The sequence below is a fragment of the Mercenaria mercenaria genome, chromosome 3 (assembly GCF_021730395.1).
Source record: "Mercenaria mercenaria strain notata chromosome 3, MADL_Memer_1, whole genome shotgun sequence".
NCBI classification, from domain to species: domain Eukaryota; kingdom Metazoa; phylum Mollusca; class Bivalvia; order Venerida; family Veneridae; genus Mercenaria; species Mercenaria mercenaria.
The window spans coordinates 63,201,401-63,221,117 of NC_069363.1; the positions used below are offsets into that span (position 1 = coordinate 63,201,401).

Sequence of the window (19,717 nt, forward strand, 5' to 3'; positions counted from 1 at the left end):
TTAAGAGTATTCAAATAACAGTGAGAGCTATTAATTCTTCTCATTCGGGCGTTGTTGAGGCATTATCTTGGTAATTATTTCATGTATTACAAAATGTAATGCAGTGAAGTTCAAATAAGGCTTTTCAATTATCCAAGTTAGAAAGCTCCAGGATTAATTCAAAATGGAAAAAAATATATTTTTACACTGCATGCAAGGTGCAGCTCAGAAATCACTAAGATGTAAGCTTCACAAATGAACATTGCAAATAGTTTAGCAAATTTTCATTGTTCAGAATACCGGTAATCTGAACTATTCTATGCTATTAAGATAAAAGTTACTCGGAAATCAAGTTCTTGCTTCCAAAAAAAAAAAAAAATGTACAAATCCTTCCTGCATGAAGTGTACTTCAGACTTTACCTAAAAAAATTCAAAGTATAAACACCAAAAGAAAATGAACAAGTCCCTCCCGCATATATGAAGTTTACTTCAGACTTTAACTTATAAAAAAAAAAACTAAGTATAAATGCCAAAAGAAATTGTACAAGTCTTTCCCGCGTATATGAAGTGTACTGCACAAATTTCAAAGTATCTGCGGTGTACATGCAGTGTACTATTTTCTTGTACAAGTCCCTCCTGCATACATGCAGTGTACTCCTTAAATTTTCAGAGTCTGTGCTGCGTACTTGAAGTGTACTAGTGACCTCCTGCATACATGCTGTGTACTCGTCGAAATAGTACACGGCATGTACGCGGCATGCGGTGTATGTAAAATGTACTCCTCTGGCGTACTACTGTGTTCACGGCATATACACAGCAAATACGCAGCATGTACGCCACAGAGGCTTGCTTCTGTAAGGGTAGAGCGCCGGCTTTGAGTGCGGGAGGTTATGGGTTCGATCCCGGGCCGCTTCATACCAAAGACGTAAAAAATGGTACTAGCAGCTTCCTCGCTTGGTGCTCAGCATTAAAGGGATAGTGCTAGGACTGGTCAGCCCGGTGTCACTATAATGTGACTGGGTGGGGTATCATGCAATGTGTCTACGGCGTGATATTCCAGTGAGGCAGCACTATAAAGTTGGGCATTGTGCTCACTGCTACAAGTAGACACTGTTGTTTATATGACTGAAAAATTGTTGAAAAAGACGTTAAACCCAAACACACACACACATGTATAAAGTATGAGGGTTGATCCATATGTATTAAGTATGAGGGTTGATCCAAAAATAATGGCATTGGATCCCATAAAATGTATCTAATGAAAATAAAACAACTTCACATCATTTTAATTTGATATGATTAGATTGGATATGTTGATGTCAGATGTTGATTGTCTGAGGGGCTTTTATCTGCTTAAGAAAGGAACAGTATTTTTGTGTGTGGTGGAATGTCATCAGTGGTAAACTTTGAAGCAATCCCAGAAAAATAAAATTTACCTGTATAATCATAATTGAATTAATATACATGAATGTGCAGTAGATGTAGTGACATTAATTCTGGATCAACCCTCGTCTTCTGCTATTTTTTAACCATTTTACGAGGAAAGAGATTTTTGTAGTTAAGTTAATATACAAATTTAAGACCAGAATGTACCTTCATGAAAATCACCATGAAAGGCTGAAAGCACTAGGTCCAAAGTTTGCAGTCCTGCCATTGGTTATTTTTCAATAAATTGAGCTGAGAATTAACCAATGAAATACTGAGTTTGGGACTATTTTAAAACTGCCAAGCTATGATAACCTTTATCCAAGCAGCCTCATTCATTTTAAATTCAGAAAAAAATAAAATGTTTCGGAGAAAAATGTTAAAGGCACACATTGGGTATCTGAATAACTTGTATCCTTTATTGCCATGTCTGCAAGCCAGCTGGCAACTTGTCTTTGTATGTTTTCACATGAGCCATACATGCAAGCTTTCCAGACATTTTTTTCTTCAAAAATAAATAGATCGTTCAAATTTCCCAGTGTGTTATGTGTTGTCACCTCGTCTTCCATTGGTTCTGTTGTAAATTTTTTTCTTCAGTTCTGTTTAATAATTCTGCTGGCAGACAGTAGCCCCAAACATTAGACAAGTGTAATAAATGATAGAATGTGTCATAGTTGATGCAAAAAAGTCTTCAGTTACCAGACCCTGTTGCAATGCCTTCTGCTAGTATGTTATTAATTTATGAGCAACAGTTTTTATGTATTGTTAATATACAAATAAACGTCTAATTAGCAGCTGACATATGAGGAATTGCGTTTTGATCGAGATGGGAATGAGTTACTTCCCTTTGAAGAATTACAACCAGAAAATATTAATAAGGTGATAATTGTTTTAAGAGACACCCATATTGATTCAGGCCTTTCATAAACATTCATATCGCCCCTGAGAACAGTTCATAATTGTGTTTTTTTTCGTTGGAATAAATGCTCATTTTATTATGAAATATTGCTTACCATCAGACTTCTTCATAAATGATGGAAAGCGGACATAGGTTTTTTAAGATTAATTATGATTTTGAAATATTCATACTCTTATGATATGACAAATTCATCAATTATTTACTGACTGACTGGAAGTAATATCATTTTACACCCAAGCTCTGACTTGTCCCATCAGTACATGGCTGCCATACTACCTGTCAAACTAGATTTATAAATTGAGAGGCAGGGACTAAGGTGTATTTAGAGTTCCAGGAAACCTTCCTCTTTAAAATAGACAAAGTGGAAATGCCACAAGTCGCTCAGCATGACAAAAAGGACAATGTTGCAGGCTCGGTTTGATTGAGCCTGTTCATGGATGGTAGTGGAAATGCATGCTACCATCCACGCCCTCTAGCCTCGGGTTGAGCAGAACTCAACATTTACACATGCTACTTGTACAAAAAAACAGTTTAGAGACATGCTCAGATGTGTTAATACGGATGTGTTAACCCTTACCCTGCTAAATCTCTGTAATGAACTTGTCCATCTTTCAACATCAACTGTTTAAAGGGGTGTTTACCAAATTAGATACTGACTGAATGGCAAACAGTGCAGATCATGTTCTTTAAGGGTTTTTGACAAACTGTCAGTAAACAAAACATCTACACAGGCATTTTATTGACATGACGGAACATCAGCCAGACACTCAAGCGACACGACAGAACATCTATACAGGCATTTTATTGACATGACGGAACATCAGCCAGACACTCAAGCGACACGACAGAACATCTACAAAGGCATTTTATTGACATGACGGAACATCAGCCAGACACTCAAACGACACGACAGAACATCTACAAAGGCATTTTATTGACATGACGGAACATCAGCCAGACACTCAAGCGACACGACAGAACATCTACAAAGGCATTTTATTGACATGACGGAACATCAGCCAGACACTCAAACGACACAACAGAACATCTACACAGGCATTTTATTGACATGACGGAACATCAACCAGACACTCAAGCAACACGACAGAACATCTGTATGACCAAACATAGAAAAAACATTGACTGAATATGGACAAACACCACAAAGGTTTTGGAAAAGTTACTGAGAGTTGAACTGGTTTATCCTACATAATCTTTTAAGATGATCTGAATTTTAATGACATTGAATAATCCGTCAACAACTTCATTTAGTCTGCAACAGGAGGTTGACATGACATTTCGACCAACTGTCTTTTGGTATGTAGTCGGGTCCATGTTCTATTGTGTCAATGTTCTGTCGTGTCCATATTCAGTTGTGTTGATAACATGTCGTGTCAGTGTTTTGTTATGCTGCTGTTCTTTGAATAATATTTATACAATGTAATAACATTATGTAAGACAGACAGGTCATAGAATTTGCATGTAAAAGTAGAATGTACAAAGATGAATTTATATATAAAAGGAAGTACAAAGATAAATCTTATATGTAAAAGAAAGAATTCATAAAAATGAATGTATATATAAAAGAAAAAATGGGCAAAGATCAATTCATATATAAAAGATTGAATGGGAAAAGATGAAAGGGAGGATGTGGAAAAATCAATTTATATAAAATAAAAGAAAGAATTTGCAAATTTATATGTGAAAAGGTGAAAGGTGAATTTATGTATGAAAGAAAGAGTGGGCAAAGATGAATTTATACATGTAGGAAAGTGCAAAGATGAATTTATTTAAAAAAAAAAGAAAGAATGTGCAAAGATGGATTTATATACAAAATAAAGAATGAGCATAGACAATTATCATTAAAATGATTATAATAAAACCTTTAAAGCCAATTAACTAAGTACGTCTATGTGCCCTTCAGTGTGATGATAAAGGTAAAGGTAAAGTTTCTCGTTTTAACGTGGGTAGTCGAGGAAAGTCCCTACCTGGAATGGATGGAACAACTTATTTCCAGCCGAGCCCACGACAGGTGTCATATTTACCTCCCCAGCATCCAGTCTAGGCCAATACTGCTGGAAACAGTACCAATTTAAGCATATAATTTTGAAGGTGATAATACTTTACCCATCATACTGTATATAATAGGCAATGAATATGGAAATAAAACCATTAGATAAATCTGTATATAAGTGCTATGGACACAGCAGAAAAGATATGTGAAAGCTTGGTGCGTCTAAGAAATAGATGGACTTTCTTGACCTGATTATTTGCAGCCAGAGGGCTTTTGGCCACATCCGCTACTGAGCAAGTGGCCAACTGTTAAAGAGTGAAAGTGATATGTTAAAAGCCATTAGTTGTTGAAATGAACACTACATTCTTCCCATCTATAATTGGCAGTGGGTCAAACTGGTCAAGTGTGCCTTCCTGAAAATTTCCGTGAATAAACTTACTTTAAGTTGTAGAGTAATGGACGGTGGGTCTCGGGTTTACAATTTTGATGCAAACATGACACATTAAGAGATGAATTTCTGAAATCAGGGTTTATTGCTGTATGTGAATATCTGACTTTGAGTCTGTACATTTATGCATACCACACAGTTAATTCAGATTTTTTTACAAGAATCAGCTCTTATATCAAAGAATTTGCTGTTATGTAACCTTATGTTTATTGATATCAAGAAATATGCCAGTTACGTTTGCTATGTTAATTGATATGAAGACTTATACCTACCATATGAGCTTATGTTTACTGATATCAAGAAATGTGCTAATTGTATGAGCTTATATTATTTTGTTATGAAGAAATGTGCCAGATATCTGAACATACATTTATTGATATCAGTAAATGTGCTAATTATATGAGCTTACGGTATATATATTGATATACCAGCTTATGTTTACTGATATGAAGAACTGTGCTTATAATATGAAGTTAATATGTTATTGGTTTTAAGAACTGTGCCAGTTATATGAGCTTAAGTTTACTGATGTGAAGAACGGCCAATTATATGAGCTTAAGTTTACTGATGTGAAGAACGGCCAATTATATGAGCTTAAGTTTACTGATGTGAAGAACGGCCAATTATATGAGCTTAAGTTTACTGATGTGAAGAACGGCCAATTATATGAGCTAAGGTTTATTGATGTGAAGAAATGTACCAATTATATGAGCTAAGGTTTATTGATGTGAAGAAATGTACCAATTATATGAACTTAGGTTTATTGATGTGAAGAAATGTGCCAATTATGTGAGCTTAGGTACTGTAAAGTCATTTAATTTCATGGGCATGAAATTCCATGGTTTTGGTCAAAACGGCAATTTCGTGGAGATATGAATTTGTGGATGTCAAATTTTGAACATAAAATGAATGAGAATTTTACTTGTTTGTTCAGATTAAATTTTGAGGATTGACTCAACCACGAAATCCACGAAAATTAGTCCCCAACGAATATTAATGATTTCACAGTATACTGATATGAAGAAATGTGCCAATTATATAAGCTTAGGTTTGTTTTTAGTGAGGAAATGTGCCAATTATGTTTGCTTAATAAGGTTTATTGATGTGAAGAAATGTGCAAATTACATGAGCTTAGGTGTGTTAATGTGAAGAACTGAGCCTAATAATTACAGGAGCTAATGTTTATTCATATGAAGAAATGTACCTGTTGTATGAACTGGTGTTGATATGATAAATAAAATATCATATATAAACAGTGTTTTGCTTCAAGATTACTGCTGAATTACTTTTTGCATGAATATCTGAGTCAGTATGAATATCATGAATGTGTTTTGCCATTGAATTTATCACATTGGTTTTCATATTTAAGAAATTACTGTAACTTCAGGTCAGGGTACAATGCCTGGCGCGATCCTGTAAAACCAACTCAGATTCTATCAAAACTATGCAAGGATGGTAAGGTGGATGGACCTCATTATCAGCCAGGGAAGGTTCGAGTTGAGAACAGAATATTTACAGCCCCTATTGAGGACCTGGAAGATGAAGATGGTAATAGGATTTACAGTATTTTATTTTAGACTTGTCTCTAATGATGTGTTGAGAGGACCAGTTGTGTCTGTACAAGCGTAGTTTCAGGTAGAGGCAGCTACTGTGGTAGTACCGTTATCTTCCTGCGTTCAAGTTGGATAGTTTCCATGCAGACCCTGTTACTGAGACTTGTATAAGCAGTGGTGTCGGCCATTTTGTTACTTGTTCATTTTTTCTGCAACATTTGGTAATTTAATACATTTATCAACATTGAGCATGCAAGTAGTAGTCATATATTCTAACCTTTACCCTGCTAAATTTCTAGAATGGACTGGTCCATCATTCAGTTAAGGTAGTACAATTTATGATTCCAAGGGGTGTTCACTGAAAGCGGACGTGCAGGCTGATCTTGGTCTGCACTTGCCGCAAAGGCAAAACCACATGCCACCAGCAGGCTAAAGGTTTATTACATCTCAAGTTTGCAGTAACAATGTGATCAATCATTCTACAGTAAATAATACAATAAAATGCACTAATATTTTGTTATCAAGGGTTACGGTGATGGTCTAGTGGTTAAGGTGTTGACTGCTCAACCAGGGGGTCATGGGTTCCTGGTTTTTTCCAGGAAGTGGACTCGAGAGTGGTTCAGATAAATTTGAAGCTTTCATGACAATCAAACAAAAACAAATTAGTATAAATTAAAACATTCAGTCAAAATTTTTTTGAATTTTAACAAATTTCAGATTGTAATATATTTCCTTAGTGGAGGGATTTCTAGCTCAGCCATGGACTGCTTACATCTCTGCTAGAATTAAATATTCCTGTCTCAAAGATAAAAGTTTAACCTTTATTCTGTTGGCAGCAAGTGATTATGCCTTTGCGACCAGTGCAGACCAAGATCAACCTGCACATCTGTCTGCTTGGTCTGCACTGTTTGCTGTTCAGTAAGTAAATTTTCAGTGAACACCCCTCTTAATAATAAATGGTACTGCCCAAATTGAATGACTGACCAGTCCATTTTAGAAATTTAGCAGGGTAAAGTTTAAACAATTGCTGATTGTAAAGTGGCTCTTTATTAACTCATTATAGATCTGGCAGAGATTGTTAATTAAAAATTTGACACTGAATTCTGTTTATCCATTATTGAACTATTTTCTTTCTTTTCAATGCTTGTCATTTGGTCAGACATAGCATCCTGATATCAAAGGCATTTTTGCTAGAGTAGATTCTGTTTAATCAACCAGTAGCCATGCTGTATAAATATACAAGAACAAATTGCTCTTTTATCAGTGATACTGATAACCTGTTCAGGAATGATAATAAAAATATCGGGGAGGATTCCTGCCAAAAGACAACTGTCCATCTGTCATAAAGAAAGGAAGACAAAATATTCTGAAAATTCTCACTGGAATCTGAAGAAATATTTTTCAGAAAAATTCATGTTTTTGAAAATCTATTTTTATGAATTTAGAACTTTGACTATCTTATACAGTCTAACTTCATTGGCTCGAACTTGACGGGACAAACAAAATTTGTTCTAGTTATCGGTAGTTCGAGCCATCAAAAAAATATATGTTATATAGATATTTTGACGGGACCTGACAAACTTGAGTTTGTGTGAAGAGTGGTGTATGAATTATCTGAGTTCGAGCACAGGTGCTAGTAACTAAATCCTTTTTAATGTCCTATAGTCCTATGTACGTATATACAAACATAGGACTATAGGACATTAAAAGGATTTAGTTACGAGCACCTGTGAGCTCAAATGAACGAAGTTTGACTGTATATTAAGACAATACTGGATGTGTGACAACAAGAGGAATTTTATACATTTTGAAATAATTGAAATCAATAGTCAACAAAATGTGATGAAATGGAAATCGTGATGTAGCATCATTTATCAGGATAAAACATAGAATAAAACCTGGACACAGCATTTATATACTCTCTTTCTAAAGATAAAAAAATGACAAAGATAATGACATTTGAAATAATTTGGAGTGGTTGAAATTTTCAAATCTCTTGAGTAATGGGCAGCTATTTCAAGCAGAAAGACCTCTACATTTTATTTGCCCTTGTGATAGACAATATGCCATTTAACAGTTGTGAAAAATTGTTTTAGAATCTGCATTGCAGAATTATTTCTTTTTGCGAAAATGTCATCAAAATTGTGATTTTCTTGTAGACTATTTACACGGGGTCCAAATTTTCTCAAGTCGGGCTAGCAGAAAAATGAAGCACATGACCCTATCTTTTTTTTCTGCCAAATATATTTAGTATACAGTCAAACATCATTCTCTCAAACGCAGATAATTTGTTTGCCACCCTTCGCTCAAACTCAAAGTCAGGTCCTGTCAAAAATATCTATATAATAGATATTTTTCAATGGATTGAACTACCGATAACTCAAACAAATTTTGCTTGTCCCGTCGAACTTGAGCTAATGAAGTTCAACTGTATTTTGAAAAATCAAGGTTTAATCAAATCTTTCACTGTAGATGAAAAAATCGGAGCTAACCTCAGCATCAGAAAGTTTTGTATTATTTTAACATGCAGATAAATCTTATCTCACCAATTAAATCCTCTTTTGTTTCGCTATTTCAAGCAATTTATGGTACCTACTAACAAATAATTCAACTCTGCCTTTAACAACTTTGTAGAATTTAATTTTAGGAAAGCAAATTTCATTGAATGATTCCGAAATTACTGTTGAGATTTTTAAATGCGGCTAATAGAATTTTCTCAAACTTTATGTATTTCACACACCCTAAAAATGATTTTAACTATGGCAATAACATCACATTTGTCCAAATAAATGCGGGAAGCACTTCCACAAATTGAAACTTTTATGGGTTTGAAGACCAAATTTGATTTTGAGAATTGTAACAATATTAGGGGTTTGTACAAATGGATGTAGTTACTGCCATTTTTGACGATGCATTTTATTCATTTTATTTTGACAGACAATTTTCAATTACATTTTTATTTGTTTGAGCATGCAAAAGGCTGTTGTTTATAAATCTTTGATTTGTACATTTTTTAAAGATATTTTAGTTAAAGATACATAATGTACATATAAGAATTGTGTTTATGGAAAAAAACATATAGCTGCATTTAATTTGCCTTTGGTCACAATATATTTTAAAATCACAAAAAATAATGCATTCTGAAATGAGTTTTTTTTATGTCCTTGGTAACAACTGGATTTGTATTACATTACCCAGAATTATTTGCCTTGGGTCCTCAAAACATAGACATCATTGATCAAATAGGACAACATGAACGAAAAAAGATAATGAAAACAAGAAGCCTTCCTCATCTTTTATTAAGCGCTTAAACACTTTAACAATTAAAGATCATTCTTCTATTCAACATCAGTTAATGTCACCCATATAGTGTTTTCAGTGTACAGTTTTCTGTATAATGCAAACAGGTACAGGAATTTAGAATTATTTATGACTTATTGTTACCTATAACATTGGTTGTAATGGTCAATCATAAAGCACTGGAATTGTAACTAGAAACACCCATACAATTTATACACTGTTTTCAATATACAGTGTTTTCAGGTTCTATATAATTAAAAGATATAAGGAATTTTGAACCTATATATAGCTTATTACCTATAACAGTGGTTGTAATGGTCACTCGTAAATCGCTGGAATTGTAACCGGAATTTCTTCTTGGCCTGTTAAATGTGTATTTCTTGAACATTTTATAAACAAGCCTAGCAGTAAAAGTCAACTAGATAATCATCCCAACATGCAAATCCAATAAAATACACATCTCTCAAATTATTACTTTCATGCTACATTCAGAGAATAACTTAATTACACATTAATTTATTATACAAACAGGTTTAGTGAGGGAAATAAAGAGAAATAAGTACCCCTCCTACAGTTGCTTCAGATAAGACTTCTCAAATTTCAGTCTAAATGCCTCAATTATCCAGAATTTATTTTATTTAGATATTTCACAAGATAAGAGCTATGTATGCTTCATTTGAAATATTGGTCAGCTTCTGTGATAAGAGATAAAAGCTTTGAAATCACAGTATTGTACTAGTTTTATAGAAACAGAAGGTCTCATGATGAATATCATCATCATCATCATCATCTTATTTGTTACTGTCAATGCCATTAATTTGTCATTTCATCCTCTTCTTCTGCCTCGTCATCACCATCATCATCATCATCATCATGACAAATATGACCATCATATCACCATCACCATCACCACCATTATCACCAGCACGACCACCATCATCATCATCATCATCACTGCCTCTACACCCACTATCCCCATCATTTTCAAGTTGACAATAAAAATGATGATGATGTTTCTATTGTTGATCAAGATAATCTTGATGTTGTTTTTGATACTGCAGTTGTTGCTGCTGCTGCTGACGATGATGTTGATGAAAATATTGCTCTCGGTTGTTAATGCTTGACCATAGTCAGTTTAGCAGTGCTGTAGATACTACTCACTACAAGTCCATCTGTCCGCAAAACAGAACTGTCCTTATCATTGCTTTCACTAGCCGCTGTGTAAACAGTTAAAACAACAGTGATCACCTCCCTCTGTGTGAACATGTCTCTCAAATTTTATCAAAATATAATGAAAAATTCTGCTCCACTTATTACATTATAATCAATTTTCTATGCTTTTCTGAATGTTTTGTCCACAAAGCCAAGTTCATTTCATTAATGGAATATTTTTCCAGACTTTAATGTCAGTCTGTCAGTTTTATGGAGGGGATTTAATGTGATGTCTTATGCTTGAGTTGAACAACAGAACTCAGTAATTTGAAGAAAAGATTGAAATAATAAAATTTTCAGTTGATTGTTAAACCATATGCTTGAATACTGACCATTATTGTTTTGATGTTGTGTTAATTACATCTGAATTGGAGACCTGTGTCTTCTATAATATCTAGTTAAAAAAAATCAGGGCAAGGTACTAAATTGAGGTTGATGGGTACTAAAATAAGGTTATACTGAACTGATGGTGATTGAAGAAATTACTTTGTATGCAGATTGTTTCAGAACTTACTATTCATCAATATTATTAGCACAGTCATCACCACTGCCATCATCAGCATCATCATCAGCAGCAGTAGCAATGGAAGGAGCAACAGCAGCATTATTTTCTGTCAATCATACTTGCTGATTTTTCAAGAGAAAATATTTTGCAGTATTGTGTATACTCATTTGAATTATTTCAAATTTAAAGGTCAGAGGAAGTCAATGGATGAACATCTGGCCCTAGCTGTGCTAAACCACTGGCAAGAGATCCCTAAAGTTGGCTGTAAACTTGTACCAGAGCACATAGAGACACGACCCCTGTATAATCCAGAGAAGCCAGGCATTGAGCAGGTCTGTAAACACTTTCATACAACTTTGTTAGATGGTATAATGGTTTTCAATACAATTTTCTGCTGATTTAACTCTAATCATACATGTTGTAATTTTGTATGCTGCTGCCATCATCCAGACTCTTCATGCGTTCAGATCTAGCCTAATTCTGACGTAGAAAACATTTTTAGTTGACATAATTTGGAGGTGCCATGATAGTGAATGGTATTTGTTAGCAATATCATTCTGTGTGCAACGGTGACATCAGCATTAGGCTGTAATGGATAGGATGCAGATTGCATCTTTTGTAGCTTGTACCACTGAAAAAAGTTCAGATTTCAGGTACAAATTATTGCTCTTGAAATATTAAAAATATCTAAATTATAGGCTGTCAAAATCGTAACATTATTTTTTAAAAGGTATTATATAATTTGAGACGGATTAATATTTTTGCGCTTATTTTATGCATCTGGCTTTCAGTAACAGAGTTTGATATTCAAGCCAAGTGCAATTTGTGCCATGTTTGTATTTTATAGAATATTTACAGCATTTTAAATTGTTAAAAAGTTTAGAGAAGACTCCATAGTATCCACAAACAAGAAAAAACACAAGCTTATTTTTGTTACAGCAGTTGATTTTAGCAATTTCTGTAATTTTATTTCTGTAATTTTTTCAGTGATTACTTTTAAAGGACCCTTTCATATTTTTATTTTTAGGGTAAGATAGAGATGTGGGTAGATATGTTCCCAATGGACATGCCGGCCCCACCCCCTGCAGTGGAAATCAGTCCCAGAAAGCCAAAAAGGTGAGGAATCCATGTACAACTTGTGGATCATAACATTTTCTTCATCAAATGGCATCTCAGACAATTTACTCAGTTTGATATTAGAACTTCCACTGGTTGAATGTGAGCAGTGAAGTACCTGGCTCGAGGATAACTTTTACAGTTATCCAAAAGCAAAATATTTCCATCCGCACCTTCAGTCAGTGATGGATTCTTTTTCTTCTATACAGTATTTTTCAATTCATAATATGAAATCACCCCTAATAATAAATAAAATAAAACAAATGCTTTTCTTTTCATATATAACAGTGGAGTATGAATTTACACATTCATAAATCACAACACTAATGTCATCAGACAGTTTTTCCAGCACCAATCAAAACACAGGAAAATCCTGTCCCCATGCAAGAAACAATATTTCTGTAATTTACTCTCTTATTATGTCAGTAAGCCTAGCTCAAGGGCCACTTTCATAAAGTGCATTTTTTGTAAATTTTTAGAGACCATTTCTATCCAAAATATGTTATAGCAGTAATTTTCTGTACTGTTTTGCTTTTTTTTTACAATTGACAATAACTCACTTAGGAGTTTCTCCATCTGTTTTACTTTATTGAATTATTTATGCTTTTGTTTTTCTTAAAATCATAAATCTGCATTGACTTTGTCGCTATCTGCAATATATTTCTTATTCAGTCGGTGTCGTGTGAAAGAATATTTCTTCTTGTCCTTAGCAACAAGAAAAATGATATTAAACATTATGTTCGCCTGCCTGTATTCTGTTAGCATATGGACTTGAATATGCATAAAAAACAAATTAGTATTCATTGATTCCTTAAGCTTTTGTCTCGAGTTTCTGTTTATAGCAAGTATGTAAGAACAAAACAACATAATTTTAATAATATATCAGAAATGTCCAGTAAAACAAGAGAAACTGTCTATCTGTACCTCCTTTAAGAGAGAGTACTTTGTGTCCAGACAGTAACTTGTCATGGAATATGTAGGTAGATATTTATTGACGGCAAAGATGTGAAATTAAAGACACCGAGGAACAACATAAAGAAGAATTTTCTGACAGAAAAAAGATTAAACAGATGTGATTTTTAGAAATAAATTTATCAAAAATGTCAATACATTAAGTCTGCAGGTTACTTTTCCAAATAGGTTTTTGATATATTATACCTGATTTAGATAGCACCTTTTTAATGATAAATATTGGTTCATTCAATGGTGCTTTACATAGAAAGGGCAGCCACTCTGGGTGCCGAATTCTTCCACTATCGGAACAGACACAGAGCAATCCGACCAGAGGCACAGTATGAAAGAAAATCCTTAGAACAGAAATAGAGGTTTAGATACAAATGTGTCTCGCTAAGTTTGACTGTCTCTTTTCAAATAGGAAGCCTGTTTCTTTAACTTGTCCTGGGTATAGCAATGATACATGCGCAGCGATCTTTACTGGGAAAAACCAGTACTGGCCTCTTGGCTGGATGGGAAACACTTGAGAGCACCCTTTGTTCCAGCTGTTGTTAAGGAGGTAGTATACCTTGTCACCAGGGTAAAGGGCTAGTGTTTCCGTGGTAATGCATTTTCTCTTTTTTTTAAACAACTACTGTGAAATCATTTAAATTCGCTGGCATGAAATTTCGTGCAAACGTGAAGAAGGACTGTTTCGCGCTGGCTTAAATTCGCGCATTTTCAATTTTAGAAAGGGAAAAATATAATCAAAAAATGATAATAGCGTGGTCTTAAATTTGCGCATCGGTTCTAGCGCGAAATACACGAAAATTCGTCCTACGCGAATAAAAATGATTTCACAGTATGTATGATAACGGGTTCTTTGACAGCTTCAGTGCCATTCTGTTAGTGACCAACATGGAATATTAGGGTAATATTGTTAGCAGAATACTACACTGTACCCTATTTATCTTAACTTTTACAATAGTCATGGCAATAGAGATGTTTAAAATATCTTATATCTTGCTTTTTATCGTAATTTCTTAGAAAAATATTAAATATAATTGTCTTTCTCGTTTAATGTAGCTTCAAATCATTTTATTTCAAAAGTAAGTAATATGTTCGTGTTATATGCATTTATTTAAACAATTTCCAAAGGTTAAAATACTTTCAGCAGTACCTGTCATCTGACGTTTTTATGGAAAAACAATTGTGCTTGCAATTATTATTCTCATGGGTAGAGTTTAAGTACAAATAAAAAGCTGAAGCTGTGTTCTTAAATAGACCAGTGTCAACGCCATTAAAATTTACATTTAGATACATAGGTTACAGGATTCGTTTCCATGGTAACATTTACTTAATTCAAGGAATCGCTGTTTTCTACTGAAATTTGAACTATTTTAGAGTATAGATCAAGTATATAAGTACCAAATTGAAAGTGGAAATGGAAAAATAGGTATTACTAATCAAAGCTCATAAGTTTAATTTGAAAATGGCCGTAATAAGTAACCTTTCACCCAATTATATTCCCAATAACATCAGGTACCATCATCCATTGCATTCCACATAACATTTAAATATAACTACATAAAAGCCGCAAAACATTGAACATGATTCAAAATGAAAGACTTGTGAAAAAATATTTCAGCAAATATTGGCTGTTTAAAAATAGTTCAAAGAAAAAAAATGCTCAAAATTACTACTTTCAAGATAAAAGCTATTCATTTTGCTTGGTAATTGACATGATTGTAATGTTATGACGTCATTGAGGTCATTTTAAGGCAACAATGTTTTGTAGCCTTTCTCCTGTAATTTATTCTTTATTTCAGCATTATCAAACCATTAAGCATCAGATCAGAGAAGGTTAATGATATTTTTTTCAGAAGAATAAATATACAAACACATTTAGTTTGTCCTTAAACGTTGTCATAAATCGTCACTTTAGCTTCCGGTTGGGCATGCCCACATACAAATGTTAAGGTATACTACCTTTAAGATTGTGAGTGACTTATGAAAGGTCACATGACTGAATGTTGTGGAAAGTTGAAGTGATATTAAGTTAACTTTACAAGATGATATAGTCCTTCAATTTTACCTCTGCCATGTTGTTATTTTTAGCTCGACTTTTCGAAGAAAAAGTAGAGCTATTGTACTCGCCCCGGCGTCAGCATCGCCGTTGGTTAAAGTTTTTGATAAAGTCAAATATCTCTCTTACTATCAAAGCTATTGACTTGAAACTTAAAATAGTTCTTTACTATCACAGTCTACAACAGGAGAAACAATCCCCATAACTCTGATTTGAATTTTGACAGAATTATGCCCCTTTCTAACTTAGAATTTTTGGTTAAAGTTTTTGATAAAGTCAAATATCTCTGTTACTATCAAAGCTTTTGACTTGAAACTCAAAGTACTTATTTACCATCACAGTCTACACCAGGAGAAACAATCCCCGTAACTCTGATTGAATTTTGACAGAATTATGCCCCTTTTTAACTTTGAATTTTTGCTAAATTTTTTGATAAAGTCAAATATCTTGGTTACTATTAAAGCTTTTGACTTGAAACTCTAAATAGTTATTTACTATCAAAATCTACACCAGGAGACACAATTCACCTAACTCTGGTTTGAATTTTGACAGAATTATGTCCCTTTTTAACTTAGAATTTTTTGTTAAAGTTTTTGATAAAGTCAGATATCTCTGTTACTATCAAAGCTTTTGACTTGAAACTTAAAATACTTGTTTACCATCAAAGTCTACACCAGGAGAAACAATCTCCATAACTCTGATTTGAATTTTGACAGAATTATACCCCTTTTTAATTTAGATTTTTTGTGTATTTTTTTTTTATAAAGTCAAATATCTCTGTTACTATTAAAGCTTTTGACTTGAAACTCAAAACAGTTATTTACTATCAAAGTCTACACCAGGAGACACAATTCCTATAACTCTGATTTGAATTTTGACAGGGTTATGTCCCTTTATAACTTGGATTTTTTTTTTTTACTGGCAAAGCTCTAATTCAGAGTCAAGCACTGAGAAAAGTCGAGCATGCTGTCTTACGGACAGCTCTTGTTCACTGTCCTTTTCCATGTGCCTCTGTTTTGTTCTGAGCAAAGATGCAGCCCAAAACAGAGATCTTGATCTGCACTGGTCGTGAAGACCCAACCAGTTGCCGCCAGCAGGCTAAAGTTTAATCAGAAAGTTTGACGATTGAAGGTTGTCTGTAACAACATGTTGCAATTTTTCTTTACAGCTATGAGTTACGCTGCATTATATGGAACACTGATGATGTTGTACTGGAAGATGATGCATTTTTCACGGGTGAAAAGATGTCAGACATATATGTTAAGGGCTGGATCAAAGGGCAAGAGGACATGCAGTCTACAGACATACATTACAGGTTATACCTTTTACTTGACCTACAGTCAAACCTGGGAACAGAAAATCATTTATCTGGCCAACTGCCAAGTGTCTGCTTAATACAGGTGGCAGCTAAGACAGGTTCAGCTGTATTTATTTTAAGACAGCTTGATACATAATCAAACTGCCCATGGGAAACTCCAGAACTACTGCTTTAATCATTGAATAAAACCTTTTCTGAGAATACATATTTCGCTTTTTCACCAAACCTGGCCTTTGGCAACTTGTCTATACTGATTCTTAGTTGCAAACTGTATTTAGAACTAAAATTAACAATTTCATGTGTTTTGAGGCATTGTACAGAAATTATTTTTTCTGGGAGCTAAGCATACTACCTGACCTTCATATATAATATAGTTGGGTGAAATACCCTCCTGCGAAACTTGATAACCGTATGCATTATTTGGGAATCCTCTGATGAGAATAGATAAATTGATTTTCCGCTTGACAATTTAGATACAAAGCAAGTGGAATAATTACGATGGCCTAAAATTAATTTGTTCATTCAGAATTCCGATATATGATACAAGCAGCCTTTACCAGAACCAACATTAAGTCTAAAGAGAATTCTTATTATTTTTGCCCATATTTTACGAGGGATTATAGTGATTTTATGTGCAGAAAAACTATAGAACATGAAATAATGGAGCTGTTGTAAATGAACTTTTAGCCGAACATGGTATTTATTTACAAATGCAAGAATCAAAAATGTAATTAATTATGTTGACAAGGTGTCTCTTTTCCCTTTTCATATCGTAAATGTGTCCATTTTTGTTGTTGGGCAAGCCAGTTTTCGTTCAATAACTGGAGGTCAGGAGCGACCAGTTGCAATGTAACCTGGTATATCAGACAGAGTTTGGGATTGCATTAGTCTATGTATGTGTTTTGTTCACAGGAGATAACTCCTGAGGGAATTCAAATTTTGTATGATTATGTTCCTTTTCTTCTCAAAATCGGATCCAAGAAAGAATATAATTGTAAGAGAAATGATTTAAAAAATTTAAAAAGATTCGGTAGCCAGACTAGGATTGTGTATGAGATCAAGGTCAACATCTATGCCTGTTGTATCTGTACTTTTGAATAGTGGACTAGCTGCATTTAGATATAAATATCCAAAACATGAGTCTTTTTAGCTCATCAGAGTTTTCAGAAAAAAAAATGATGGATTATTGTCATCATGTGACCAGCGTCTGCATCAGCATCGGCATTGCCTGGTTAAGCTTTATGTTTAGGTCAGCTTTTCTCCTAAACTATCAAAGCTATTTATTTAAAAGTTGCAACACTTGTTCACCATCAATATTGTTTGCCATCAGAAGCTGACTCTGTACAGCAAGAATCATAACTCCATCCTGCTTTTTACAAGAATTATGGCCCCTTTTGACTTAGAAAATCAGATTTCTTGGTTAACTTTTGAATTTTGGTCAGCTTTTCTTCTAAAGTATCAAAACTATTGCTTTAAAACTTGCAACACTTGTTCACCATCAAAAGCTGACTCTGTACAGCAAGAAACTTGCTTTCTGCAAAAATTTTGGCCCCTTTTGGACTTAAAAAATCAGGGGTAGGACAATATTTCTGTTATACAGAGGCAAAAAAATCAGAAAAGCGTCTGCACACGCAAGGTGGTGCTCTTGTTTTAAAAAAGACATGATGCTATAATGCAAAGTTTGAAAACCTGGTTTTCAAGGAATTTCCACATCTCTTCTCTAATTTTCCTTAATGTAGCAGCCCTTTTTTTGTAAATTTGGGGAAGGGTACCAGGTCCCTTTTGGAGGGGAAATTTACGTCGCGAAATCATTGTTTGGAGGAATATATTTGCTGAAAAGTTGTTAAAATCAGGACTGAAAATCAAAACTAATTTCATTTTTTTTTTGCATGGGGAATTTTTGGCCAAGGTGGGGAAAAAAGTATACTTTTTAGATTGGGGAATGGGGCCGAATTTCGGCCCTAAAATCAGCATAAAAAAAGGCCTGTGTAGAAATTTGATGAGGGAGTTATATAAATAATATATCGCTGTATCTTTTGGGGTGTTGTGTGTTGAATAATAGTGTGTTTACAGCCCGAACAAGAATTTACACGGACGCATGCACACACACACACATGAACGGACAGTGCAATTTTAATATGCCCACCCTGGGGGGAGCATAAAATGCATAACCAAAATCTTTTTTGGATTTCAGGAGGTTCTTATTTCGGTTATTTTCTACTGCTTTTTATACATGGAGTTATTTTAACATGACAAGATGACTTTTATTTATAAACAAACTTTAACTACTTGTATGTAACGTACATTTTAGCAGAGTAAATCTTTTTATTATAAAATTTATGGATTTATGTCTAATTTATTTGAAGTTTGTATATCATTTTTTATAATACAAAATTAATGGTATTTGTAATTGATACAAAATTTATAAACAAACTTTCATAGTCATAATGTATTAATGTGAATGTTTTAAGGTTACAATTCAGTCATTTGAAATATTTTATTGTGGTTTTTAAAGTCAGCATCATTCTCTTGTAGTATTATACTTGGGACTGTGCAATTTTTATTTCCACGTATTTTGTTACCTTAAATTAATGACAATACTTAAAGTGATATTAATGTCATCACAAGGAAATATCTTTTAGAACTCGACCAACGAAAATCCATTTTTTATTTTCAAAATTAAAATTTTCATTAAATGTGACCTTCGACCTACTGCATTTTGCCAAGACGTCTAAATCTTTTCAAATGTACCATGTTGTCGTAAAGAGACAAATTGGTTAATATCTACACCTGCAATGCCATTGCGAAAGGTCAGACTCGGCAGAGGGAAATACCGCCTTTCAAGGTATTACTTTCACAATTATGGTTAAAGAATACACATAAAAACGTAGATGATACTTGAAAAACTA

The 19,717-nt window shown here is 33.8% G+C and overlaps 1 protein-coding gene across 3 annotated transcripts in view; it reads left to right on the top strand.

Moving 5' to 3' along the window:
- The window catches only part of LOC123525714 (otoferlin-like), a 124,679-nt gene that overhangs the window by 91,430 nt on the left and 13,532 nt on the right, over positions 1-19,717 (top strand). For all 3 annotated transcript variants that reach the window (XM_053538726.1, XM_053538728.1, XM_053538727.1), the window contains 4 exons: positions 6,173-6,333; positions 11,545-11,687; positions 12,383-12,471; positions 16,659-16,805. In XM_053538726.1, the coding sequence (XP_053394701.1) occupies positions 6,173-6,333; positions 11,545-11,687; positions 12,383-12,471; positions 16,659-16,805 (540 nt within the window). The remainder of the gene's footprint in view (positions 1-6,172; positions 6,334-11,544; positions 11,688-12,382; positions 12,472-16,658; positions 16,806-19,717) is intronic.